At 38.6% G+C, this 26,906-nt stretch overlaps 3 protein-coding genes across 5 annotated transcripts in view; 2 read left to right on the top strand and 1 right to left on the bottom strand.

Annotated features, from left to right (window-relative positions):
- The first annotated feature begins 734 nt into the window (after window positions 1-734).
- LOC306877046 (tumor necrosis factor-inducible gene 6 protein-like) lies at window positions 735-5,174 on the top strand. Its single transcript, XM_079428568.1, has 6 exons — window positions 735-885; window positions 2,343-2,480; window positions 3,289-3,450; window positions 4,409-4,637; window positions 4,772-4,812; window positions 4,940-5,174. Exons 1-6 carry the CDS (start codon window positions 762-764, stop codon window positions 5,059-5,061), a joined length of 816 nt encoding a protein of 271 aa, XP_079284694.1. The 5' UTR covers window positions 735-761; the 3' UTR covers window positions 5,062-5,174.
- Window positions 5,175-6,184: 1,010 nt separating this feature from the next.
- Window positions 6,185-24,908, top strand: LOC306877253 (telomere-associated protein RIF1-like). 3 transcript variants are annotated; one of them, XM_079428897.1, is made up of 36 exons: window positions 6,185-6,370; window positions 7,270-7,391; window positions 7,964-8,042; window positions 8,252-8,348; window positions 8,451-8,581; window positions 8,686-8,777; window positions 8,890-9,079; window positions 10,010-10,102; window positions 10,214-10,352; window positions 11,256-11,407; window positions 11,546-11,651; window positions 12,062-12,238; window positions 12,709-12,819; window positions 13,005-13,067; window positions 13,174-13,274; window positions 13,711-13,797; window positions 13,929-14,002; window positions 14,142-14,322; window positions 14,425-14,532; window positions 15,879-16,028; window positions 16,127-16,226; window positions 16,309-16,576; window positions 16,666-16,708; window positions 16,802-17,001; window positions 17,138-17,231; window positions 17,380-17,508; window positions 17,584-17,726; window positions 17,949-18,038; window positions 18,108-18,168; window positions 18,275-21,241; window positions 21,346-21,468; window positions 21,560-21,646; window positions 23,057-23,172; window positions 23,457-23,610; window positions 23,686-23,806; window positions 23,895-24,599. In XM_079428897.1, the coding sequence occupies exons 2-36, from the start codon at window positions 7,279-7,281 to the stop codon at window positions 24,128-24,130; spliced, it is 7,176 nt and encodes a 2,391-aa protein (XP_079285023.1). In that variant the 5' UTR covers window positions 6,185-6,370; window positions 7,270-7,278; the 3' UTR covers window positions 24,131-24,599. The 3 variants fall into 3 exon arrangements, with proteins under 3 accessions (XP_079285023.1, XP_079285022.1, XP_079285024.1); XM_079428896.1 differs by having other exon boundaries at window positions 18,272-21,241; XM_079428898.1 differs by lacking the exon at window positions 21,560-21,646 and having other exon boundaries at window positions 18,272-21,241; window positions 23,895-24,908.
- Window positions 24,909-25,962: 1,054 nt separating this feature from the next.
- Window positions 25,963-26,906, bottom strand: part of LOC306877416 (nebulin-like) — a gene marked incomplete at both ends in the record, with an annotated part of 51,295 nt that continues 50,351 nt past the window's right edge. Inside the window, 2 exon segments of the mRNA XM_079429192.1 lie at window positions 25,963-26,136; window positions 26,280-26,383. Coding sequence (XP_079285318.1) covers window positions 25,963-26,136; window positions 26,280-26,383 — 278 coding nt within the window.

Raw genomic sequence — 26,906 nt, 5'->3', positions numbered from 1 at the left:
CATACAGCTTTGTAAGTATCTCGATTTAAAAAATAAATAAATAAATAAAATCTGTTTTCTTGTTTTATAGAAGTTTAACTTGTTTAACAAAGATATTTGAGAAGTGACAGAAAAACTGGCAAGAGTAAGTAATTTCATCACCACAGGCTACTTCACGTTCTTGTGTCACCACACGTGTTTTTCAGTGGGAAAAAAATAACTCGGATTGTAAAAAAAAAAAAAAAAAAACTTTAAGGGATAATTCATCCAAAAAGGAACACTCTGTCATCATTTAGGCTATTCACCCTTATGTCGTTCCAAACCTGTGTGATCTTGTTTCTTCAAAAGTTTTTGTTCTTACAATAGAAGTCGTAACAAAAACTGTTTGGTTACCAACATTCTTCAAAATATCATCCACAGTTATATTCCACAGAAGAAAGAAATTAAAAGGCAATAGGATTAACGAAATGAGTGTATGTATGACAACAGAATTATAATTTTTGGGTGAACTATGCCTTTAAGCAAAACTAAATTTGATCATTTAGACTCAAATCAATATTTCATGTCCATTCATTTATTCTTTTGGAAAGCAGTAGCCGCATTATAAGCTTACTTTAGCAGTGTATATGGCACTGGGGTCTTCTCGATCCAGCCCATAGCACAATCGTCATCATTTACTGAAATCACACGTCAGACCACGCGAAGTAGGCAGGGAAACCATTTAAACTTGGCTTGCGCAGGATGTGCACAGTTCAGTGCGTGACAGCTGCGCTAACATCTGTATGATCCACTGCGGAATGAGAGAAATGCGCGTGTTAACGGTCGTATTCGCCGTTATATTTGTCCTGAAGGAGGCTGAAGCTTGGGGTTACAAGAATGGAATTCTGCACAACTCTATCTGGCTGGGTAATTATTTCAATTGTTCTTACTGATGTATTGATCCAAACTACTGAAGTGATACATGACCATTAGAATATTTTAAATTGACTACTTTATGATTTTTTCCCCTCATAGATTGTATAATGTAAGCACAGTCTTTCTCTTTTACTGTTCAACAGGGTTTACACGTTATGATATTATATTGCATTGTCATGATTGAATATGTGTGTTGTGTGCATCTCGCTTTTGACCCACAGACAAGAGAGGCTCTGTGAAGTCTGACAGTGCAGTCAGTCTGAAGGGACCTTGTAAACACAGGGAAATGACTTCATTCTGTTAAGGTGTACTGCAACTTAACCCACGGCACTCCACAACACTTTCAGCATGGTCCAAGAAACCCACGGACATTTCTCTGTAGATTTGGCTTGTTTGATAATAACAAGACACATGAAAGATCAATGTTCTATAAGAGTTTAACCATTTCGCACTTTAAAAACCAATTTTTAACAATGTTTAAGTTGTAGCCTACTGTGGTTTGGTTTAAAACTTTTAAATACATTTATTAGTGTACGAATTATGTTGCATAATATTATGGATTGAACACCACAAATAAAGTATATTTAGTTTTCAGCAGTCTTCAAACATTTCAGTAATGATAGAATTTATGTTAGTTGTTAAGAGCATGCTGAAATACATTTTGACCTGATTGTATAGGCTACTCTAAAGAACATGGAATTTGCCAGATGAGACAACCATAGCGTTTCTATTTTTTAGGTGTTATGACGACAAAGCAAAACAAATAAGCTACATTCATTTCGTTTCACTTTATTATAAATTTACATAGGCTACAAAAAAAGAGTTTATCTATAGTTTGTGGGGTGCCGTAATTGACTTTTTTCAAAATTATACTTTTATTTAGGCGTCTTATACCAAAACTTATTGAATCCCGCTTTGAAAGTATTTCCCATACTGTATGCAACTTTATTTAATTACTTATGGTAGCATAGTGGCTTGACCACCACTACACATCTGAAAACACTTAAATAAGCTATAGTGTTTAGCTACATTCATGCTTCAAATGAGTCTACCATTTAGAGTCTCTCTTAGAGACATGTTTGGAGCTCACTAATGATTGCAGTCTTCTGATGTTTGAGGCCAACATAGTAAAAACATTGGCTTACAACTCATTTGAGACAGGATCCAACTTTTTCAAGGGTGCTTGAAAACAACTGCAAAGCAGCATGATATTCTGTGAGCAGCAGACAGAGCTCAAAACAGGCCAAATCTGCTTTAGTGAACTCACCAACAGCAACTGGATGTACTGTACATTGTATTTGTCTCTTACATTTCCTGTTTTAGGTCTGATGTAATTTGAGTAGACAGGTAGAATCGTTCTGAGACACCGAACAGACCCAGATAACTCCACATGAGTCCTCGAAGCTGATAGTGTTGCCAAATGAGACACATGTTCTCTCTTCTAACAGAGCAAGCAGCCGGAGTTTACCACCGCGAATCTCGCAAAGGAAGATATCAGCTGACATACAGGGAAGCCAAGGCTGTGTGCAAATTTGAGGGGGGTACTCTTGCTACATATGATCAACTGGAGGCTGCTCGCCAAATTGGTTTGTATCACACTTACTTAGATCAGATGCCAAAAGAAATAGCAATGGAAATAGGAATGGGTCTGGCCTACAGCATAAGTGTTGAAAGCCGAACAAGTCATGTAACTTGGATCGTACTGAATAGCCTTTATTATAACAATAAACAATCAGCAAGCAGAATGATAATCAACATTCTCACAGATATATTAAATATTTGCACACATTATATAAACAAAGTTATAAACCATCCCCAGTGCCACACAGTGTTATGCTTGAACTGTAAAAGTCATTGTCATGCGTTGCCTGAGCAGGAACACCTGTTTTTTTGTAAGAGAGAATTTGTTCCAGACATGAGCTCTGATGTATAATAACAACATTTTGTGGTTACTTCAGGCTTGTGGCACTCTGTGTTGGAGGTCTGCTTGGCTTTCTTTTTATTATCTCTGTTTGCAGCCTTCAAATGGTGTCCATGGCTCCTCAGAGCACAAGAGCCCCTTATTCAGTATCCCCTTAAAAAAGATTTTGTTTTTGTTTTAAAGGAGAACATTTTTTATTCAGTCTAAACAGAACCTATTTGTGAAATACTGCAGATATATTCAAATATGAACACTGAAGAAAAAACTACTTTTCATAATTAACCAACAGAATTTATATGACTTACATTTTATAATTATAATGTATTATTTTTAAATATTGTTGGTCATTAAGTTAAAACGGTGTTTAATCATTTCTAATTAATGGAATTTTAGATCAATTAATATTTATGTCAAATGTTGCTTCATAATAACAGATGTTGCATAGTATCACAGTATTTGTCATTCTCCCAAAGGGTTCCATGTGTGTGCAGCTGGATGGTTTGACAAAGGACGTGTGGGGTATCCGATTGTTAAAGCTGGTGCCAACTGTGGTTTCGGAAAGGTTGGAATAATTGATTATGGGTATCGACTCAACAAAAGTGAGAAGTGGGATGTCTACTGCTACAACCCTGGGGGTGAGTTTGAGCAATGGCAGTTAGGCAATCTTGGGTGGATTTTAGTCATCCGCTGAGAGATTAGGAAGATTTGGACAAAGTAGTTACACAAATCTTAGGTTTGTCAAATTTTCTTTGAACGCTCTCCAGAGTGAGTTGACTGAAACGAAGGAGTTGCGTTGTAGTAAATATAAATCTCCATAGGTTAAAGACAATTACTTTATTTCATAATTCAGGTGCTCAATGGTCTCTAAACTGTAAGGGTGGGATAACCTGTGGTCTGGACAAAGACAACCAAGACTAACTGTTGGAGAAAAAAGTGTTGGATATTTTTTTACACACAATGACAGATAGAAATAGAGGACAGTGAACCTCAGCACAGGACATTATTCATATAAGTTAAATGTAGGAAAAATGTCTTAGATGTGGAGCGGTCAAAATAATCAAGCAGAGAACAAATTCATAATACATTTCTTGGAAAATGCCTGCTTGTTTTCTCTGGCTCTTTTCTCTTGTATGAATATGGAAGAGTCTAATGAAATGTTTCACACTGTGAATAATCTATACAAAGCGCTGTGAAAGTTTTACAAGGTGTAGTAATGCATTACCCAGCTGAGTTTGTGACTGACGCTTTTGTTGTCCTATTTAATAAAAAAAATAATTTACAGTGTAAATTTAGTTTTCTATATAGTATCCAGTAACTACCTCATTGAGGGCAGGACACCAGATGTGTGTGTCACTGAGCACTCACTCAAACCACAGACAGAGTTTGGATTTGTCATTGTCTGCATAAGCATATATAGTGCTCATATTGCTTTGACTCTTTTTATACATCTGATACTAATTTCCACATGTAGAGATGAAGAGATGAAACGTGATTCAAACTAATGAAACTGTATGGTGTTGTAGGACTGACCCCTTGAGTTTATTGATTTTTATGCATGCATTAATTTGTACACTTTTGGTACTGTCTTTCCAGCAAAGGAGTGTGGAGGCGTGCACACAGATCAGGAGAAGGTTTTAGATTCTCCTGGTTATCCAGAGGACTACCAGGATGAGCAGATTTGCTACTGGCACATTCGTGTGCGCTATGGCCAACAAATCCGCCTGCACTTCCTAGACTTTGACATTGAGGAAGACACCGCTTGCCTCAGTGATTATCTGGAGGTCTATGACAGCTATGATGATGTTTCAGGCTTTGTGGGAAGGTAAATAACAGACGATTTGTTTTATTCACCATTGAACATTACGTTCCATTTTTTATTGCTGCTGAGAGTTTAGAGTTCTGACATTGTTTAAATTTGCTTCAAAATAATCAAATAAATCTGTCTGCTCTGGATAGATACTGTGGGGACGAACTTCCAGAGGACTTCATAAGTACAGGTATGTTGTTGCATTAATTGAAATGTCAAAAGTTAGTTTTTCTTGGACAATACATCAATTTGAATGTATTTCTTAAATAGATTTCAGAAGATATCTCTCTTATGTTTCTACATTATCTCTTGCACAGGAAACGTCATGACTCTGAAGTTCATTTCTGATAACTCGGTGACGGGTGGAGGTTTTCAGCTGCAGTACATCGCTGTGAACTCCTCTCAGCTCTTTGACAATCACACTGATGCTTTGTCTTGACCAATGTTTAAAGCACCAAACCCAGTTCTTTAATACACCCAAACCCACAACTGTCATTTTTTATATTTTTATTTCTTTACCAAGGGTGCAATATTAAAGCTATTACTAATCACAAATAAAAAAAATAAAAAAAGTCTTATAAAACAAAGTTTTTACACTCTCGGTAGTTTATTCGACTTGTTTATTAATAATGTCCAACAGTGCATTTAATGTATTACAGCTGTAAACATAAGAAATAAGCTGAAATCTGTTTTAATAGAGCTGAACCCCTGGGATGTAAAAGTGCCTGAAATTATAGAAACACAAGTATACTTGATCCTAAAAGAAGTTGTTACTGTGCATTCTTCAAAACTCAGAACTCATATGAAAAATAACATACTAATACTAATACCCCCCCCCCCCCCCCCATTAAAAGAATTTGTTAATGCAAAGTTTTTGACTGCTGCAGTGAAAAAAGACATGATTCTGAATCAAAGAGATTTTAACAGTGCATGTACAATTATTCCGAGTAAGAAATGTTCTGCTTGTTACAGCTATGCATTTCTATTAGGTTTAGCCTTTTAATTATTAAGGCTCTGTGGCCCCTAGTGGGTCCCGGGTCTTAGTTGAGAACTGCTATGATATACTGGATGATGATGATGAATCTGATCTGAGAACTGATCCAGATCTGATCTCTGTGTGGAGCACTGGATGTTGTCAGACTCCTTGTGCAAACAAAAATCTCACTGGATTATTAAAAATAATGGCAAAATGAATGTTTTGAACCGATATTTCCTACTGACACACTACTTCAAAAGATAGAAATAACAAACTGAAAACCATTTTTTATTTATTGCTTGTACGTTAGTTCAAAGTGCATTAACATATAGGCTTTGATTAATATTAACGAAGTATATTAAATTAATATTAAATAATATTAATAAACTCTGCAGGAATATTGCTCATTGTTAGTTCATGTTAACTAATGTATTTAACAAACGAGACCTTATTGTAAAATTTCACACAAAAAAACAAATGAAGAAGCTATCCTAATTATTTGCTCGAAATTTGTATTCAAGTTTTGGCAAAGTATCTTAACTCGTGCAATTAATAATTTATGAGAGGGCGGAGTTGACGTGGGGTTGAAGGTGACGTTTTCAACGCGTCATGTTTGGCGCCAGCATTTTCGCGGGGTGTGAGGAGTGGACAGACGCAGCCTAGCCTTGATCATTTACAAACATTGCTTTATAAACTCTCCCGATTCCTCTGATATAGCTCGTGTGTCGATGATCTCGCCTTCAGTGGTCGATCGCGTGTCCTCAGGCGCGAGGTGAGAGATCTTGAGTTGTGTCTGGTGGTGCGTGTGCTCAGGGGGTTGGGTGGGTAACATGATGAGGGTAACTAGCTCGCTAACTCTGCAGTTTTTGTAGGGGAAGTTCCTGTTGGATTAGATTGATTTGAGCAAAGGCATACACGACGGTTTAAAGGTTTCAATAAACGGCACATTTTGGTCTCTCTGTTTGATGTCTGTGCCTACAAGTTGTACGCTCAACGCACATGATTACACAATAGCTTTAAGAGACAGACGACATTAAGGTCTAATATTTGCATCTCGGACAGCTCAGCGTTGTAGGGCCCACCTACCAATAAAAAACTTATTTAAAAGCAAATACATTATGATATTTGGCAGAGAGTTTATAAGAATAGATGGCGCATTGTTATTAGCCTCTCCTGCACCTGGCTAGCTAATGTTAAACATCACATGTAAGATGCGCGTGAGGTTTTATTCTGTGTCAGTAAAGTGAAATAGTCGAGTGAATTTACATCTCTTGGTCTTGATTTGAAGACATTATTGCCATTTGTTCATCAGAGATCTCATGTGCATTGAGAGAACACGATGTCCTGCATGCATGCATCGACTCCTGGTCACACTAACGTTACCAGTATAACAAAATATAAATTTTTCATACATTCATGCATAGCATTCCATAATCGACTATTAAACAAAACTCAGCCAGGGCTATGTTTAAGAGTGAAAGGTGGGAGACGTCCAAGGGGCAGAAGAGTTTTGAAATGTATTTTTAAAAGGTTATTTAAAGACTTTCTCCAATTAAACAACTGAACCAGAACTCCTTAAAAGAAAGAGTTTTCACATTTTACTGCATTATATTCTGTCTTCTGGTAGTCAAAGCTGTATGCATCAGTTTAATGTGCTTTCCTGTCGTTCAGGTTGTGAGGATGATGGCAGCAGTGCCTCTCTCTAGTGCCAGCCTCCTTCCTCTTCTGGAGTGTCTGGAAGATGAAGCAGCCGGGCTGTCAGAGAAGACGGATGCCTACATCACCATCGCGAAGTAAGGGTTAACCTACGGTTCTAGTGTCTGTCTTTTAGTAGGTTTTGGTCAAATATATGGATTTCTCCTTCATGATATAAGCTCTTTTAGTGTTGTTGTGATACAGTTTTGTCAATGGTTACTCCGTCAGCACTATATGAAATTTGCATTCAGGAGCTATGTTATGTTTAAAGTGATAGTTCATCCCAAAATGAAAATTGTCGTCTTTTACTAACCTTCATGTTGATCCAAACCCATACATTTTTTTTGTTCAGTATAATTAAGATTTTTTTTCTGTTCCTCCATTGAAAGTTCATTCCACCAAAATGTCATAAAAAAAGAGGTCATAAAAGAAATTCATATGAATTGATTGGTTTCATCAAAGTTTCAGACACAGATTTAATTTAGTCATGTGTATGTATTAATCAATGCACATAGTGTATTGAATATGTTAAATGGAAGCTCAAATATTCTTGCTCTGCTTTAGAACCAACCTCATTGGTTCTCGTGTGTCTAGTGAGCATGCAATTGGTGGTGACTTAAAGGTATTTATATACTAATCATGGGACTTTTGTTCTTTTTCTTTCTCCCAGCCGCCTGAATGGAGACGAAGGGCGTCAGTTTTTGCCTGTAGTTGTAAAGCATTTTGCACGTCTTAGTAAAGTCCTTTTGGTAAGTTTTTGTCCTTTATGAATTACCAGACTCATTCATTGGAACTTTCTGAATTTAACTAAATATGAGTATATATATATATGTATATGTGTATATTTGTGTATATATGTATGCGTGTGTGTAATTATGAATTGGCAAAAGTTATTCTTTCCGAAAGCTATGTTTTTGCTGTGTCATCAGCCTTGCAGATGAATTACTCTTTCTTTCAGATTCATATCTCCAGTGAGAACGAGGAGCTGTGTCAGGCCGCTTTGCAAGCTTTGGGATTCTGTGTCTTCCACTCACACATTGTTTCAGTCATACCAGGTAGAGAAAAAGTTGAATTCTTAGTATAATATACTTATTACTTTCCATGAGAAGTAGCCTCCATAATTTTTAGCTTTTTTTTTTTTTTTTTTTTTGCTGCAGCAAATATTTCAGAAGATATACTGTCTACGCTCTGTAATGTTGTGGTAAAATCAAAAGAGAAGTTTACGTGCACTCGAGCGTTATGGGTGATTTCAAAACAGAATTTCCCGCAAGAGGTGGCATCCAAAAAGGTATGTTTACCATGCATGTTGTGCTTGAAATAGACCCTTTAATCATGTCTTTTACTCCTCCATTTTCCTTTTTGTGGTTAAAAATGTTGCTTTTTACATTTCAGACCCCAGAGATTCTGAAGAGTCTGGAGGCCATGCAGACCAGAGAGGTTCAGTCGATCCTCATTGAACATGAATCACTCAATGTCATAATAAGGTTTGTTGAAATTTCCCATACTTTTCTCTTTCTTGGTAGTGCAGTAGTCTTGGTAGTACTCTTCATATGGAGGTGCTCTATAAATAAGATTTGATTTTGTGGTGAATGTCAGGTTGCTGGAGCAGGCCCCGTCTCAGATGGCTGCTGGAGCCGTGTGCTGGGCCAAGCTGGTTATTCCTCTGGTGGTTCACTCGGCCAATAAAGTGCGCTTGCGTGCCGCAGCAGCCCTGGAGCTGGGCATGCCTCTTCTTCTGGAGAAACAGCAGGAGGTGGCAACCATTGTAGAGCCAATGATGTCTTCTGTAAGTGTATACATTAGTTTATTTGGTTGTGCATATATGATAGGGCTGGGCGATAAATCGATTTTATTGATTAACTCGAATGTGTAGTTTACGTCGACTTGTTTGAATGAAAATCGGTTTTCTCTATCATCCGCCGACGCTCCCCTCTGGGCTCCTTTAGTTCCGAATGGGCTCTGCCCTCCCCCCGCACTTTTGCCATATTGGTTGGGCCGATAGTTGGGCCTACTTTCCATCGCCGATGGCTGATAGACATAACGATGTTAAGCCGGCATCATGAAAATCGCTTGCTTTTTAATCTATCACTTTTTAGTTTCACTTTCACTTTCGAGATTCGCAATCGCACATACTGTTTATACTATGGAGCGGCAGTACTTACTACACATTATACAAGATCAGATGCTTGTCAGTGGTGCTCAGGATCTGCAAATCATTCGTCATCGTCCCGCCAAAAACAACCAACAGTCACTGATATTTAATGCTGTTGAATGTTTTCTTTGAACTTTATCAGAACTACCTCCTATCTACTGAATAGCAAGATGTTAAACTTGTGTTTAAAGAACTTATCAAAAAGGGTCTCACAATTTAATGTGTTATGTTACGTTATGTTATATTTTCACTGTTTACAATTGCAGGGCCTGCCATCTTGTCTTTTTGGCTTCTTGATTCTGATTGCACTTTAACTCCAAAGGGGAAATCCAGATCAAATCTCAGAAGGGAAAATCAAAAAAAAAAAAAAAATGGTTTTGAACAATTTCTTCTGTCATCTGCAGATTGATTTTATGTAGGGGGGAAAAAAATAGATTTCAATCATAAATCGGATTTGTGAAAAAATCGGGGATTTGTTTTCTTAGGCCGTATCGCCCAGCCCTAATATATGAATATATAAATATAAATAACCGTGATGCTTCTCAATTGCTTTGCTGCCTCTAGATGCTTATCCCTGAAATGCAGAAACTGTTTTCATCTAAAAATGAGACGAATATGCTGAAGCTCTGGCCCTTGTTTGTGAGACTTCTGGGGAAGGTAAGATATTTGGTCATTAAATAATGCTCATCAAGTCTTACTATTTCAGTTCTAAATCTTGAGATTGTCATTTTGCATAATTAAGGGTTTCTATTGTATGTTTCTTTTCAGTTGCTCCACAAAGGCGGTGCTTTCATTAATTCCTTGCTGTATTTAGAGGAGTTGGGTTTCCGCAACTCTTCTCCTAATATTAAGAAGATTGCCTTCATAGCTTGGAAGAGCCTCATTGATAATTTCGCCCTTAATCCAGGCAAGTTTTTTTTCTTTATTTAGGTGTAATAGCCACAGCCTTATCACCCTGCAGCCCAAGACAGGTTGCCCACTGAAGCTAAGCAGGGCTGAGCCTGGTCAGTACCTGGATGGGAGACCTCTTGGGAAAACTAGGTTGCTGTTGGAAGAGGTGTTAGTGAGGCCAGCAGGGGGTACTAACCCTGTGGTCTGTGTGGGTCCTAACACCCCGGTATAGTGACAGGGACACTATACTGTAAAAAGCACCGTCTTTCGGATGAGACGTTAAACCGAGGTCCTGACTCTCTGTGGTCACTAAAAAATCCCATGGCACTTCTCGTAAAGAGTAGGGGTGTAACCCCGGTGTCCTGGCCAAATTCCCTCCACTGGCCAAAAAATCCCATGGCACTTCTCGTAAAGAGTAGGGGTGTAACCCCGGTGTCCTGGCCAAATTCCCTCCACTGGCCCTTATCAATTATGGCCTCCTAGTAATCCCCATCCATTTGATTGGCTCTATCACACTCTCCTCTCCACCTGTAGCTGGTGTGTGGTGAGCGCACTGGCGCCGTTGTACTGTGGCTGCCGTCGCATCATCCAAGTGGATGCTGCACACTGGTGGTGGTTGAGGAGAGACCCCCACATGATTGTAAAGCGCTTTGGGTGTACGGCAATACACAAATGCGCTATATAAATGCATCATTCATTCAAAATAAAATTGTTTTTGTTTTCACTTGGTATGGATAATTTTGTTGGACTGAATGTTTAAAAATGCTTATTCAGTTAACCTCAGATGAGGTGGAAATTCATTGGTCAGAAGATGTAGAAACCTTTTGGACACACACAGCAATAGTTCATGGCGCTTTTTTAAACACTTTGCTTTTTCTCAGTTGTAGTTTTCTAAGTTGTAATGGTTTCTCTTGAGCAGATATCCTGTGCAGCAGCAAGCGTCTGAAGCTCCTCATGCAGCCCCTTAGTTCCATCCAAGTCAGGACTGAAGCTCTTCTGCTCACCAAGCTGGAGGTGTGGTGGTACCTTGCAGTCAAGCTCGGACCCAACTTGTCCTCTAACTTTGAGCAGGTAAATTTCACTGTTTGCATGGATAAATAATGCTTTTTGGTGCTTGCAGATAGTTGTAACGTTGTATGGCCATAGTCTTACTAGTTACTGAGAGTAACGTATATTTCTATCCCTTCTTTCCATCACTCTCTCTTAAAGGTTGGTGTACCGCTACTGCACAGCACACTTCCTTCTGATTCTCCACTGCCGAGCCCGACTACGCCTGCTCGAAACTCTAACCCAAGCAATGGCACCCCTAAATCAGGTACAGCTCACTTTCTCTCATTGTGCTTTCATCTTATAAAGGGGATATAAGGAGTTTACATCCTTTTAAAGTCAGCATGAAGTGGCAATTCACCCCATATATTTTCTAAATGCATGTTTATAAATCTTACTGTGATCAATTTGTCCATGCATATGTTTAATTTTTTACCCCAACCTCATAATTTATCAGTCAATCTTCCGGACTGACAGCCTTCTCTCTGGTGATGTTTACTGGACTACTTCAATCATTTAGTTAGCTTAAATATTTCCTTTCCACAATCAACTGCAAGCTCAGATCTGCCTCCATCCAGTCAACAGCTGATGGATAGAAAACCTACATTTTTATCCACCCTACCTTTTTTTTTTTTTTTTTTTTTTTTTAACTTAATGCTTCATCATTCTGTATTCCAGGCATTCCCTCCTGCAGCACACCAAGCACTACTCCTCACATGAGTCTGAACAGCAGTGTGCAGCTGGCTCAGTCCTACCGCTCCATTCAGCTCCTGGGCCTAGAGATGCTCCTGCACTGGCTTGTAGGTCCGGAGGTTACAGTCACAGCAGCTAGAGAAAATCTTCAGCTCAGTCTGGGTAATCACACACACAGTATTGTCTTGAGCTTTTAGTGTTTTTTTTTTCAGTGATGCTTCCAAGTTAAATTGGGTCCAACTTCAGTCTGTACAAAGTTAATGTGAGTGTCATTTGATTAGTAATTTATAGATGTTCATATCTTAAGGGTTTGTACGAAAAGTCTGGTAATTCCCAGTCATGGAAAGGTGAAACCAAGAAACTTTTGGAAAAGTAATGAAAATGTAAGAAGTATGAAAAATAGAATATTTGTGATTTTATAAATAAATAATGATATTTGTTAAACATTTGAATTTGACATTTGATCAGATCTTTTTAATTTAACCACGAAGCTAGATCATAGATATTTGCCTCAAGTCATGGACATTTATTGGTAAAAATGTTTATGGACCCTGTTAATACAGCCTGATATGTTGAACCTTATTATTGTAATTATTAATTGCTAACGGTGTCAGTGTACCATTTGTTTCCAGAGCCCCTGACGCACCCGCTCTTCACCAGCCCTTCCTCCTTCAGTAGACATGCCTCCACCCTCATATTAGCTGTCAAAGAAGGCTTCATTACTGTGGGAAAACATGCTCCAGGTATTCAACATAATCTGTACCGTGTAACCTGGATTTAAGAGGCCAACTTAAATTTAGTATTGTCTGTTTCTCTTATTGGCCTGCTTGGAAGCAAAGGTCTTTTATTATTATTTAGATCATTAGGAAATGAAAGAAATGCTGGCACTGTCCATGTTCATCACCTGATATGAGTTTATTTTCCACAGAAGCGCTCCTTAGTCTCATTTGGAGCAACCTGATCTGTTCTGTCAGCACAACAATAGAAGCTGGTATGTTAACATTTGCTCTGTCTTAGAAAGTCAAAGATAATTTGCACAGATACTTTGTGTTGTGGATACTGGCTCAGATTAATCTAGAAAGTTTTCCTGTCAACAGGTAATAAGAAGGAAAGACAGGGGTCAGAGGTTCTCACGCTGCTTCTACAGGCTTTGCAGTCCATGCTGTCCTCCGATGATCTGCCTGCTGAACGTGCCCTGGTAAGATAGCACTTCATGGTGAAAATGACCTGCTAAATGTTACCCAAATAAACATTTGTTACCCAACACGGATGCAATGTGGCATGCTTAAAATATACTACCTTTGGACTCTACAGTAAGATAAGAACTTTCTATTCATCAAAAATGTCAGACTCGGCATATTAGAATGATTTCTTAATAACTGCAGAAAATTCAGCTTTACATCTCATGAATAAATTTTAAAATATTGTTTAAAAAATATATTTTTAAATGATAAAGGTTTCACTATTACTGTTTTACTGTATTTAATGATAAATGTAACCTTGGTGACCATGACACTTTAAAAGCTTTAAAGTTCAAATGTCTTTTGTGTGTGTGTATTCATCTAAAAAGGTTATATGGGTTGTTGATTCAACCCTGCTGTTTGAACACATTTTCATTATTTCGTTTGCTGCAGCTTTTGTTGGAAGCCACTGTTAAGGGAATACCTCAGAAGGTGCTAGGTTCTGCAGCTTATCAAGTGGCAAACATGGATGTGTTAAATGTAAGTGACTTTTTAACCCTTATTGTAAAGCCTCGCTAAATTTATCAACATTTTTACAGAATTTTCACCCTTTGAATTCATGCATGTTTGTATATCATGAATGTGTAAATGATTCTCCACATCTTTTTTAGGGTACACCTGCACTTTTCCTAATACTGCTAGTCTACAAAAGTAACCAGCTCTCATCCTTTCTTGAAGATGAGAGGTAAGCATAGAAATAAAGTATTTTGTTAGAGATTTTTTTTTGTAATAAACCTTTTAAAAGAGCAGCACTACTCATATTTCTGTTTCCATTGAAACCGTTTGGTTGCTTAACTGGGGCAACTTTTTCTTGCATCTGGCAGGTTTTTTTCAAGCCTGGAAACCCTTGTGAACTGTGGGTTTTGTGGACCTACATCGCCCCTGGCATTTGGAGAGGCTGTTTTAGGAGCGATTAGTGGGAGTGTGGAGGCTGTTAAGAACAAGAAGCAGCTCTGGAGGATGTGGAGCGCGGTGGTAAACCCTCTGACGGACACCATCACTCAGGTATTAAACTCAGGTTATCAATGCTGTAGAATGAATGTGCATTTCAGTGCCAGTCAAACCTCACATTTCACTACTAAGCAAAAAATCATCGTTCCAACACAGACCAATGAAGTGAATCAAGGAGATGCTCTTGAGCATAACTTCAGTGCCATTTACAGTGCCTTGATGTTCCCAGTTATTCACCTGCTGCCTGGTTCGTCCCTACCCCAAGTAAGAGATCATTTTGGCTACATTGCAGATGCTTTCTGCAGTATTATGCAGATACTCCATATTAGGGGTGTGCGATATGACGATTTTTGATCGTGGACGATAAAAATGTCTCCACCATCTGCTTTTTAAGAAATATCGTAGTATCGCGCTACCGCGCACATTGTCAAATACAGTTCTGGCGCCGCCGTCTCTATATACTGTACAACACGACATACAGCAGTAGAGTTACTCAGACAGGACACTGCACTTATTCGCGATCGCAAAAGTACATTATTTGCATACAAGCCTTGCTGGTTAAATGTTTAATTCGCGCGCTGGTCTGACGTGCGCTTGTTCTGAGCGCATACACCTGAAGCACGCGCACTAAAACGCCTGTCTAACAGCGCCTGATTACTCAACTAACTTATCTTTTGCGCTAATACTGTCAAAACACACAAGGTTTACATACAGACTCAGTTGGTTATCTCTAAAATGAAAGTAAATAAGAGAGAAACGGATGCATGCCTGTACTGTATATTAGATGCGTGCAGCTCTTAAAGGGACAGGACACTAAACGTGCTGTCGACTGTCATTAAAGGGATAGTTCACCCTAAAATTTAATTTCTGTCATTATTTACTCAGTGGAAAACCAAACAGTTGCTGGTCCACATTGACTTTGATAGTAGGAAAGAAAAATCCTTTGGAAGTCACTGAGGACCAGCAACTGTTTGGTTTTCCACCTTCTTCAAAATAGCATTTATGTTCAGCACAAGAAAGAAACTCATTCCGGTTTAAAACAACTTTTGAGTAAATGATGATATAAAAATACAACATTATGACAGAATTGACAGACAGATGACAGAATATTAATTTGTGGGGGAACTATTCATTTAACGTTAACAAAACACAAAAGAGAAAAATCACTCACTATTCTTGACTGAAAAACTTTAATACAGTTGCTTTAGGAATCAGTCGATCTAGTGTTTTATTTTGATATTTGTTCATTCAATTTAATTGAATACTCTGCTTTATTTCCAGGTACAATAGGTGTATTTAGCACTGTTTGTTTTATTTGTATATTATGTGTATTTGTAATGTGTATCTTTGTTCTTATTTTTTAATAAGAAAAATTAAATAATGCCAAAGATTTTTATCTTCGCTCACTTTGGCCTAAATATCTGCCATGCATCTTTGTCTTTCTAGTTTGGCTGTAATGCTCAGACAACTTGTAAAACCAAAATAGTAAAACTAACAAAGAATCGTGATAAAAATCGTGAATCGTGATATTTCTATAAAAAATCGTGATATGATATTTTTCCCATATCGCCCACCCCTACTCCAAATGACAATTTTTTTTATTTTTATAGACCACTCAGAAGGCCATGATCGGTACGTGGTCCAGGCTTTACAAGGCGTTTGCGCGCTGTTCAGCTTTGGTAGCCACAGCAGAGGAGAACATATGCTGTGAAGAGCTGTGTGCCAAGATGTCTGCGCCTCTTGACACCGACGCTCTGAAAGTATGTCGTAAAGTGGAAGATTTATTCAGTTCTGCACCTAATTGGAATGTATGTATATATATATATATATATATATATAATTTTTTTTTTTTTTTAAGAATCTGCCGATGTTAGATGCAATGGCAAATATCTTGCTGATCATCATTGAGAATATGGACTTCTCACCTTACACCCCACAGTTCCAGCAGAAGATGAAATGTAAGGCTTTTGCTTCATTTTCAAGTGGCCAAAGTTGTATAATGGCACTGTGTCACTATTTTTTTCATGTTCATATTCGTAGCTCCTCATACACCTTTGAGTTGGGTACGCAAGAGGAGCAAAGCTCTGGGTAATCTCTCGACCTTCCACACTCTCCTGATGCAGACTCTAGATGCTTTCCTGTCTGTGGACCTCTCAGAAGCATCTGTAGAGTCCACCAGTGGAATTGGCTTGACGCTGGTCTCTAACTTGTCAACACTTTTCACTAATATTACTCTACCCACGTTCATACAAGAGGTGCTGTCCACCCTCACCAAACCACTCGCATGGCTTTTTGAACAGTTCTCCAGGTGTGACATTTTCTTATCCTTCATACTTTGAACATTCTTTTTCATTGTCTAACTTTTTCTTTTCTTTTTTTTCCCCTCTTTAATGAAAGTCATAATGAACCATCAAAACTCAGTGCGACACTAGTACCCAAGGTAAGAATTTACCCATCTGTGAATTTGAAATCAAAACCACAGGTCTGATTTGTAGTCTTTGGCTTATTTATTTATTTGGTATCTGTCTCGTAGTTGGAGAAGCTGGCCACGGACCTGCTTGGCTGCCTTCAGACACAATCAACTCTGCATGACGATGAGATGCTTGCTATGTTGTCTCCCTTGCTTTGTGTGCTTTTCCCGCACAAGAGCAAGCAGATTCGTACTGCGGTCACACAGTTCTGGAATGCCACCTTTGGAAATGCACTCATCTTGACTTACCCTGAGCCTCTCAAGTACGTTTTTATGCCATTGTTGGGAAATTTTGTGTGTAATGTAGTATAGGCACATTTTCAGGTTTTTAATTTAGCAAGTATGCTTGTCTTAAAATTAGTCTTCGTTTTTTTTAATATACATTTTTCCTCCCCTCAGGTCTGTTTTAAGTCAGGCTAAGCAAAAGACTCCACTGATTTTACCTGGTTTTGAAGCTGTTGATGCACCAGATGATTGCAGCGGACAGTACACGGTACGTTCAGTGTTTCATCCTCCACAAATAATTGTCCCTACAGTGATGTAATATGTGAAGAACACAGAACTGTAAATTTAGCTCAGTCAAACATGTTGGTTTTTTTCGTTACTAAGCGCATTCTAAACGAATTGTGTTCTCTAATCAGGGTGAGAGTTCTCAGCTGGACCCACAGATCAGCGGGGTAAAGATGACCCCTGTGGGAAAGAGGGACTCTCTTCTGGCGAGGGCAGAAGAGCTTAAAGGAAGAGGCTCTGTAACTGCAAAGCCGGTGTCTGTAAGTAATGTGAATGCATTTAAACCCGAAAATATCAATGGTGGCTCTTAATTAGCAACCATGTTGCCTCTTTAGGTAAAGCTGGATTTTGGATCACCCAAGCCCTTGAAGCGAGAAGCTATTGAGGAGGCGGCATCAGTGGATTTTGTTTTTATTCCCCCCGAGACAAAGGAGAGAGTGCTAACTGAGCACCAGAAAGAGGTCAAAAGGACTAAACGGTAAGTTTGGTTAAAGTTCTCTCACAATTTTTATGGTGTAGCAGATCTCTAAAATTGTGAAGGCAGCTTTTTTTCCCCCTTTCATTTCATGTGAATACTAATGATGTCTCTGTGGTCATGTCATCGTTAAGCTTTTTGAAAGTAAGAAATTGTCAAGACTGCTGTTTTTTTTTTTTTTTCCTGTCTTGACTCTAAATTCTACCTTTTATTTGTTTTCATAAGGGTTGACATTCCTGCACTGTATAATAACCTGGATGCCTCCCTGGACACCACAGCCTTTTCACAGTATACTCAGAGTCAGGAAGAGTCCATGTATGTATTGGAATTATTTTTATTTATTTATTTATTTTTTCTTACTCACTGTAAACGTGTTTCTTTTAGGGACAAATTGACAAAAGATGAAAAGGATCAACCAGAGGTAGAGGCTGATATTCAGCTAATGGTAAAACAGTGTTTTTAAACTCTGGCACTGCAGTTTTGATTATCTGGAGGATATGCACGCATGCATTTTGTTAAGGGTTCTAATGTTGTTTCATTCCCCCAAGGAGGTTGCCACAACTGAGGAACCAACCACAGATGTTAAACTAACCCAAGAAGGCACCGGGTCGGTCGTAGAAACACCAGAGAAAGCTACACAAAATAAAGATCAAACTTCAGAGAAGAATCAGTCACCATCCAGTGATATCTCAGTTGATGTGAGTGGGCATGAGAAAAGTGGACTTGAGGGGACCAGCCCTAATGTTTCAGGTTCATCTGATTTGATATCAGGTACACCACCTAAACCCAATAGCAGGCGTCAGTCATTCATAACCTTGGAGAAATATGTTGAAGGGAAATCACCAAGTCCTGCAAGTGTTGCATTTCCTGGTCCGCACATTCGCAAATCGAGTAGACTGAGTTCTTCAAAGGCATTGGAGGCTACTGCAAATGACTCACAACTTCAGACTACAAAAGAGGACTCTCGAAAGAGGAGCAGCACTGACCCATCTGCTCAAAATGAGGGAGTAAAAGATAAGATGTCAACAGGAGGTAATTGTGGTGAAGGTACAGATGAAGAGGATGATGTGGTCCCAGATACCCAGACCCAATTATCTGGTGACACGTCAGGTGATAAAAGTCTTGTGTCCAAAGCCAGTGTAGAGGAACATGATTCCCCTGAAAAAGATTCCCAGAGTTTTGCTGATTCTCAAGCTAGTCAAGAACCAAGAAGGTCAGGCAGGCGGCGAAGTAAACCTGTACGCCCAGGGGAAGATCCAGGGGAGATGAAAAGCAAATCTCAAGAACAAGTTGTAGATTCTGCGGTGACAAATAAACAGACGTCCATACCGTCTCCAATTAGCAGTTTGACTGGAAGAAGGAGAAGTAAGGTTATTGATGACAGTAAAGTTGGAGACCAGTTGAACAATAAAGGAATAAAAGGAGAGCTTGGCCAAAGTAATTCACAGATTTCCTCTGCAGAAACTTCACATGCACTTCCACAGGTTCCAATAGTTATACTTGGTAATAAAGAGCCAAGCCAGACTGTGTCCTCTTCTGAGAGTTCTCCTGTAGCTCAATCGGATAGCCAAAGCAAAGAGAGACTGCCAACTCTCAATGAGTCTGAGGGTCGGTCACCGGGTAGACCTACGAGGAAGACTAGAGCGCACCTTGAGGAATCAACAGACAAGGAGGCAGATGAAAACTCTCAAAACGATTCTCATAATACTGCATCCACTTTGAAAAAGAAACATTCACAGACACCTCTTTCCGATTCTGAGGCTGATAGCCAGCAAACTGCCCGAATACGAAGAACAAGGAGATCTGAATCTCAATTACTGGAGCTGGCCGGTTCGCAGACAAAAGACGATTTAAGTCAGACAGACTCTCAAACACTGGCGATGGTGAAGGGTAGAGCTATGCGAAGGAAAACTGCAGAAGAAGAGACAGACTCCAGTACTAGAGATGCCACATCAACTGTAAATGCTGAGGAGTTAAGTGCAAGCCAAGATTCCTCAGAAGGTCTTGGTAGATACAGAACTCGACGCTCTAAAGGTTTGTTGGCTCCTACCGACAACACAGAGTCTGAAAATTCTGATAGCCGACAAGATGGACCAAGGCCTAAAAAGAGACCGCGGAAACCATTATCCACAGAGGTGCTGCCAGTTGCCACAGAACACATAGTTACAGAGATGGTGCCAGACAAGGAGGGTGTTGATGTTTCAATGGAGATGTCACAGGATGAGGCAGATATTGAAACTAGTTTGAATATTTTAGTCATTGAGACCGAAGAACTTGAGGAAAAGTACAAAGAAGAGGTCCCTGCCTGTGATGGTGTACCATATGAACAAATTACCTCTGAAAAAGAAGCAGATGATGTCAAAATTAAGATCGAATTGAAGACTGAAACTGATACAAATGAGAAGGAGGTCATTAGTGAGAAAGCAGAAAGTGAAGAATTGAATTCATCTTCACAGATTGGATTGGTTGATTTAAACGAGAAGACTAACATTCCGCGTAAATGCCCACATACCAGGGGACGGGGCCGTGGGCGTAGACGATCTAGAAGCTGCAACTGCTTTTCAAACAACCGTGACGTGTTCTCACAGGGCAGTGACTTCCAAGAATCGCAGGATCTGAAAAATGAGCAGATTCCACTTGTCACTGATGCCCTGAACTCTCAACCTGAGCAGTCAAGCTCAACATCTGTGGCAGAGAAAAGCGAGAGCTCAGGAATTGCAGATATCTCGGATGCTGATGTTCAGCCATTTTCAGCATTGCCTGCTCAGCTCCCATCTGAGGTTTTGGCTTCTGAAAGTCCCATTGCAAAGCTTGGTGTAATTGTTTCTCAGCTGTCTGAAGCAGAGGAAGGAGCACAGTTTGAATCATCCAAACCAAAGGATGAATCAAACAAGGAGCTTGTAGAGCTCCCGGAAGCAGAGCCAAAGCAGTTGGAGAGTTCTGAATGCACAGGTAGTCAAAAGCACAAAAAAGACAGATTGGAAAACACTTCAGTAAGTCAAGAACCTCTCCAGAGTTCAACACCTCAAGACACATCTCCAAGTCAAGGTCGCCCAGTGGAAGATGCACCTATATGCCAAGAGCAGCTAGAGTCTTCCCATGTCCAGCAGGAGGATGCAGTTAACCCAGCAGTGAAGGAAAGTGAAGACCTTGCTGTTTCTGAGCCAAGTGTAGAAAAGGTCATGCTGTCAGAAGAGTCAAACGACAAAGAATTGCTTGACAAGGATGTTGCTCTTGTTGAGAAGGATGAAGGAACTCCGATAGACAACCGGGATCCTTCTGTGGATGTACAAGAAGAGACGTCTGTACCCCCTGAAAGTAGTACCTCTGGAGCCTGCCTGGATTCACCACCCAAGCCTAAACCTTTGGACGCTCTTAGTGGTGAGTTTGAACCTGGCCAGAGTCCAAGCAGAAACCGATCTAGTGTCTGGTCTCCATCCGCCTCTCCATCTACCAGTATTCTGAAGAAGGGACAGAAGAGAACATGTGAAGAGGATACACCGTCCCCTCTTCATAAGGTATTTGACCGTATACTATATTTAGGAAATTGAAGCAAGTGTAATGTAAGGTCATTTTATCTTTTTATAAAACTTTCCCTTTATTTTTATTTTTTGTATTGCAGTCTCGTCGAGTGTCTTTTGCAACTCCAATTTATCATCAAGAACTGGCTGATGATATTGATCGACGTAGTCCAGTTATTCGCACAAGCTCACCTAGGTCAAAAGTCTTGAGTGGACAGTCGAAGGTGTGTGAGTTTTGAAATCATTACATCTTCGATATAAAACTGATTAGAACTATTAATGGCCTATCGTTTAATTTCTTTAATTTTATTGCAGTATATCACTACACCCACAAAAGGAAATACTAGTCTAAGTCCACGTAACCTCCGTAGCCCTGGATCCAAAAGCTCTAAAAAATGCCTGGTAATTATTTTCTTGCCTTGTACTTAAATTGCTGAAGTGTTTTTTTTTTTTTTTTTTTTTTCTCCCCTGTTTATAATGCTCTCATAAAGTCTGCCTGTTCATAAAGATTTTTTTCTTAATTCTGAGAAATAAAGACTAAAGTAGTGCCGTCAATCGATTAAAAAATTGAATCGCAGTCATGGACTGTGATTAATCACAAATTTAAAATACTAGGATTTACCTGAAACTAGTTTGTCATGCATTTCTTTTTCAACACATTTAAAGGAAACAGAACCTTTCACACCTCCGCCAGGTATGAGACATAATCCTTATTCTTTTGTTTATTCAGCCATGATCAGCCTTTATACTGCCAATAAAATGTTTACCAAGCCACATCGCTTCACGTAAGGTTGCAAGAAAATGTTTTGTTGTATTTAGAAATACTTTTGATAATAGTTGGGCTATACTGGGATTGAAGTATTATGACAAAATGCATTAAGAAGAATTGGACCTGTTCTGCAGGTGCATTAGAGCTAACATTAGCATCATGCTACATAAGACAATTTATGAGATTAATAGCGCACTTTTACTCAGAACTCACTTTAAACCACCATCAAGTGTTTGTAATAACTTCCTTTTGCGATTACATGTGGAATTTGGTTGTTTACTACTGTTAAAATATTCTATTTATAGCCTTTTTTATCGCTGTACAAATTTGTATTTCAGATGTACACATTCATTATGAAAATATCCAAATCTCAAGAAAATCACATACAAACCATATCCTATCGTAATCGTGTGTTATCTTATATAATCTATAGTGGCTGTTGTCATGTTTATTTCTGCTGTGTAAAAGCCTTAACATGTATGCTCTGGCTGAAACTCGTGGCGTTTGTAATGCTACAACCGCCTCTCCGTTCTTAAGTTGCCAGGTATACATTCGAAGTATATTACACGTTAGTAAAAGGATCTATTTTAATTTTTATTTGTCTATATACACTTTGGGGCGGCCGCGGTACATTATAAAAGTAGCCCAAAAAACCGTAACCCACGGCTCTGTAATTTTTCTCGCGGCTCTGAAAGTTTCCCCACTAGTTCCTGTATTTTCAAAATAGCCCAATTCTGCGGAAAACCGCGACCATGGTTACTGGTTCACTGTACTCTTATCACACAATGATAGATTACCTTCCGCGCTGCGATGACGGCAAGAAGTTTGGGTCAAACCTTATCAAACGATTAATTTGCGTTAAAATATTAACGCATTCATTTTTAGATTAATTGGACGCGTTAACGTTGACAGCCCTAGACTAAAGCTAAAGTTGCTAATGTTTAATATTTGTCTTGATATTCAGTTGCATCAGACTTAATTTCAACTTGGAGCTACTGTTCAAATTTACTGGTGTTAAATTTTTTTTTATTTCTTTATCATAGATTTCAGAGATGAGCCAGGAGCCACGTCCTATTGCTAAAGATTGTGTTTATCCAGCACTTGTTGGCTGCTCTGCCCCTGTAGAGGCTGTTTTACCACAGATATCCTCCAACATGTGGTAAGCAAGATCACCCATTTCCCCTTCCGTACATCTTGGCTTCAGTTCATTCCACAGTTTTAATTTTATATCCTTGTGAACTTCAAATACATCAAAAGTATTGATTGTGGTATAGCTGACAGACGTCTCAGTGGTGTAGTACACTCATACCATTTCTTTACCCAAACAGTTCAAGCTGTTTCTTCTCATCAGTAGATTTTATCATAGATCTAGAGGTTGTTTTCTGGGGTATTAATGTAAAGAATGTAAGTAATTGGCATACCTGTTTATTTCTTTGTGTTTAGGCCTCGTGGCTTTGGTCAGCTTGTTAGAGCAAGAAATATCAAAACGGTTGGAGACCTGAGTGCCCTTACCCCAAGTGAAATCAAGTCTCTTCCTATTCGCTCGCCTAAGCTGTCCAATGTGAGGAAAGCACTTAAAACCTATCATGAACAGCAGGTAATTGTACATCTTTTGATTAGTATCTTCCCCTTTATTATGGGAGATAATTTCTTATCACATTTGGCTGTACAGAGAAAAGGGCGTTCTGATGACCTAAAGAGTTTTGACGAAATGGAGAAAATGACATCTGAGCTTGAAGAGATGGAGCTTCCTCAAAACCAAGAGGAGGAGCAAACACCAGGAGAAGCTCAAGGTTATATTTTATTTCTTCTGTCAAATCCATCATTGGCGACACTTTCAACATGACAATGACTCAACTCATGACTCCCAACTTTTTGCAGATGACAGATCATCAGAAGTGGAAGCAGATTCAGAACCGATGGCTGAGGAGAACAAATCTCGTGATTTGCTCTCAGATGTCGAAGCCCTTAATGGACGCCTAACTTCAGAGGAGCTTGGTCGCTGCTCACCCAATCAGCTGGGCTTGATGCACGAACATCTGAGTGGAATGATGAGAAGCATTGTGACCCACATGCAGTCCCGCTTGCTGATTAATCTTGATGATAGCTTGCCATGAGGACATTTGAGACATTTTCCTGACATAATTCACTTTTAACATGAAGATTAACAGTGGACTGCTCATTTCTCAAGTTTTAGCTTGAATTTTAGAATAGGTGAATTTTTAATTATGCTCTTTCAGAGAATAGACTTCAATGGCCGAAAGCCATTTTCATTGCTACTTAAGTGTCAATGTATTTTATGGAGTGATTTTTAAGACTGTAAAATTGTGCTGAGATGCCAAGGAGACTTTTTTTTTTTTTTTAAATAAAGTTATAGTATTAATTTCTGTTTTTTAATTTAGTTCTTGAGGGATTTTTTTCTGATCAATTGCTTTTTACAACCCACAAATACATATCCAGGAAACAGATTGACTGCAGAAGCGTGGTGTACTTTATTAGCTACTGATACAAAGATGACTTTTTGCCTTGAAGCATAAGGTTTAAGATTTCATTAGCATTAAATGCATTAACATGAATTAGCAATGGATAATGCTTCTATGTGATTTTTTAATCAATGATTACTTTGACATACTAATGCATTTTTATATTCTACTAATACATGTTAAAACTAATTGACTGGAAATGAATAAGTTAAAAATATATTTTATTAACACTTGGGTTAAAAACTGTATCAACTAAAGTTAACATGGGACCTTAGTTGGCAGGTGAACCATCTAATATCAAGCAAGTACTCTACAGAAGTGAACAATATGGTTAAGGAATATTCTTGAGTTATATCATAAAGGATAGTTCACTGAAGATGATTAGCATAAAAGCAAGTAAAATAGACTTTTCAAACACATGAAGCTACTTTTTATAACTTATTTTTTGTCCCACTCGAGCAAAATGTTCATGCTTCAAAAAAAAAAAACCGTTTAATACAAGTCTTATAAAGAGACATGACTGCTTAGGTTTAATTCAGGTTTTTTTTTTTTTTAAACCAATCAATGCTCATAGATCACTTAAAATATAAATGGAAGTCCAAATGTGTTTAATGCTAGGTTCATATGAATTGTTGTATTTTTGTCATTCCCAAAGTGTAAACATTTTGGTCAAGGGAATTTCAATAGGCAGACAAAAATGATCAGTGTTCAGAAGGTGAATGAAAGTCAGAAGTTTGGAATGACATAAGGTTAAGTAACAATTTTTATTTTTAAGTGAACATTCCCTTTAAGACATTTTAAAGTTCAAAAGAAACTTAAAGCTTTTGTTGATCAATTTAAAAAAATAAAAATAAATAAAAACTAAATCCATGACAGGAAAGAGATTGACTGCAGAAGCGTGGTGTGCTTTATTAGCTACTGATTCAAGGTATATCTTCCTTTAACCCCACACCTACAGAATCAAAACATGCACATAGTGAGTGGCCAGCCTTCAGCAAGGGAGGGCTGAGCCTTGTTTTTAAACATTAATACATTTTCACTTTAGAGGAACTGATGGCCTGTCCTCAACGTCTTTTTTTTTTCTCCTTTTCATGTGGCAACCTTAGTGCCGCTGTTCAGTTTTTATTAAAACACTGAATTTCTGATTTTCCTTTTTCACGTATAAAGTGAACCATGAGACCATCTCTCATTGTGCAAACGTTTCAGCGTTAAAACTTTGAATGTAGTGTGATTGCAATATACAAAAATAATGGGCTCCAGTTACTTAACTGTTAGAATAGAACAACAAAGATAAATACAATTGTCTGTGACTTAAATAGGTATGTATAGTTTCTCATGCCACAACCACAATAGACTTTGTGACATGGACACAAATGACTAACATTAGTACACAAAATAGTCTGTTCTGTCTGAGTGGATATCAAATTCCCTCATCCACAGGGAGTTTGAGAGAGCAGTAGTTGTATTTAGATGGCTTCCACATAGTTGGCAGGGAGCATACCAGTCGTTCCAGTACGCTGCACAGTGCCATACATCCAGCCCTCATCGATAGACTGCACGTTCACAATGACATCACTGTCCTTGAAGGACACTTCATCATTGTCTGCAGCAGCGTAGTCATACATGGCACGGGCAGTTTTCTGTTGAAGAGAAAAGGGACAATATTAAGCAACCAACTTCACCATCAAAAACACAGTGAATATGTAGGGTATATGCATACACATACGATATTAGCATTTTACTACTATGATAGTGAAACTGGCAGTGATCTCTCAGTACTTACTCCAGTGGTTGAGGGATGTGAGGGGACAGAAGAAACGGTGGTCTGTTGTGTTGCCACAGAGGAGGATCTCTGCTGAACCTCAATTGTCTTGGTCTGTGTGTAACCTATATGACACAACAGCACAGATGTAATTGTATATATTTCTCTTGTCACTAGTTAGCGCTCATATTTTGGACTTTTTTTTACTTTCTACAAGTAGATTTGAATCATCTTCAGTAATAGAGAGATGGTAGGCCAGACCAACTGTTTTACAATCCATTTCAAAGCCTCAGCAGTTACTACAGAATGAAATGCTGTAGCATACGGTTCACTTAACAGTTTGAGATGTGCATAACAGCCTTTGAGACAAGCTGTTATGGAAGTGATATAAATATCAAAATTTGATCAAGACTTTATCAAGATGGTGTAACATTATTTTAAAATCAGTTTTGACGTCAATTTCTTCCAGTGGTAATTGGGTGAAAACAGGAAGTTAATCCCACACTGAATTTGGTTAAATGTATATAATGTATGTAGACCAATATGTTAAATCAACGTCATGTCAAGTTTTGATGTCAGTTAGATTTTCATATTTGACCTGTTTTTTTTTCCACTTGCTTTTAGAAAGTTTTGGAAAATTTGTCCTCT

This window comes from Barbus barbus, assembly GCF_936440315.1.
Source record: "Barbus barbus genome assembly, chromosome: 11".
In the NCBI taxonomy this organism is placed as follows: Eukaryota; Metazoa; Chordata; class Actinopteri; order Cypriniformes; family Cyprinidae; genus Barbus; species Barbus barbus.
The sequence above is the reverse complement of the archived record's forward strand: the minus strand, read 5'-3'. Positions and strand labels throughout refer to the sequence as shown.

Coding starts and splice junctions, on each gene's coding strand:
- LOC306877046 (XM_079428568.1), top strand. CDS start 762: ATGATCCACTGCGGAATGAGAGAAATGCGCGTGTTAACGGTCGTATTC. Junction 886..2,342: donor GCACAACTCTATCTGGCTGG/GTAATTATTTCA, acceptor CTCTTCTAACAG/AGCAAGCAGCCGGAGTTTAC. Junction 4,813..4,939: donor AGAGGACTTCATAAGTACAG/GTATGTTGTTGC, acceptor TCTCTTGCACAG/GAAACGTCATGACTCTGAAG.
- LOC306877253 (XM_079428896.1), top strand. CDS start 7,279: ATGATGGCAGCAGTGCCTCTCTCTAGTGCCAGCCTCCTTCCTCTTCTG. Junction 8,582..8,685: donor AAGAGGTGGCATCCAAAAAG/GTATGTTTACCA, acceptor TTTACATTTCAG/ACCCCAGAGATTCTGAAGAG. Junction 13,798..13,928: donor CAAACATGGATGTGTTAAAT/GTAAGTGACTTT, acceptor CATCTTTTTTAG/GGTACACCTGCACTTTTCCT.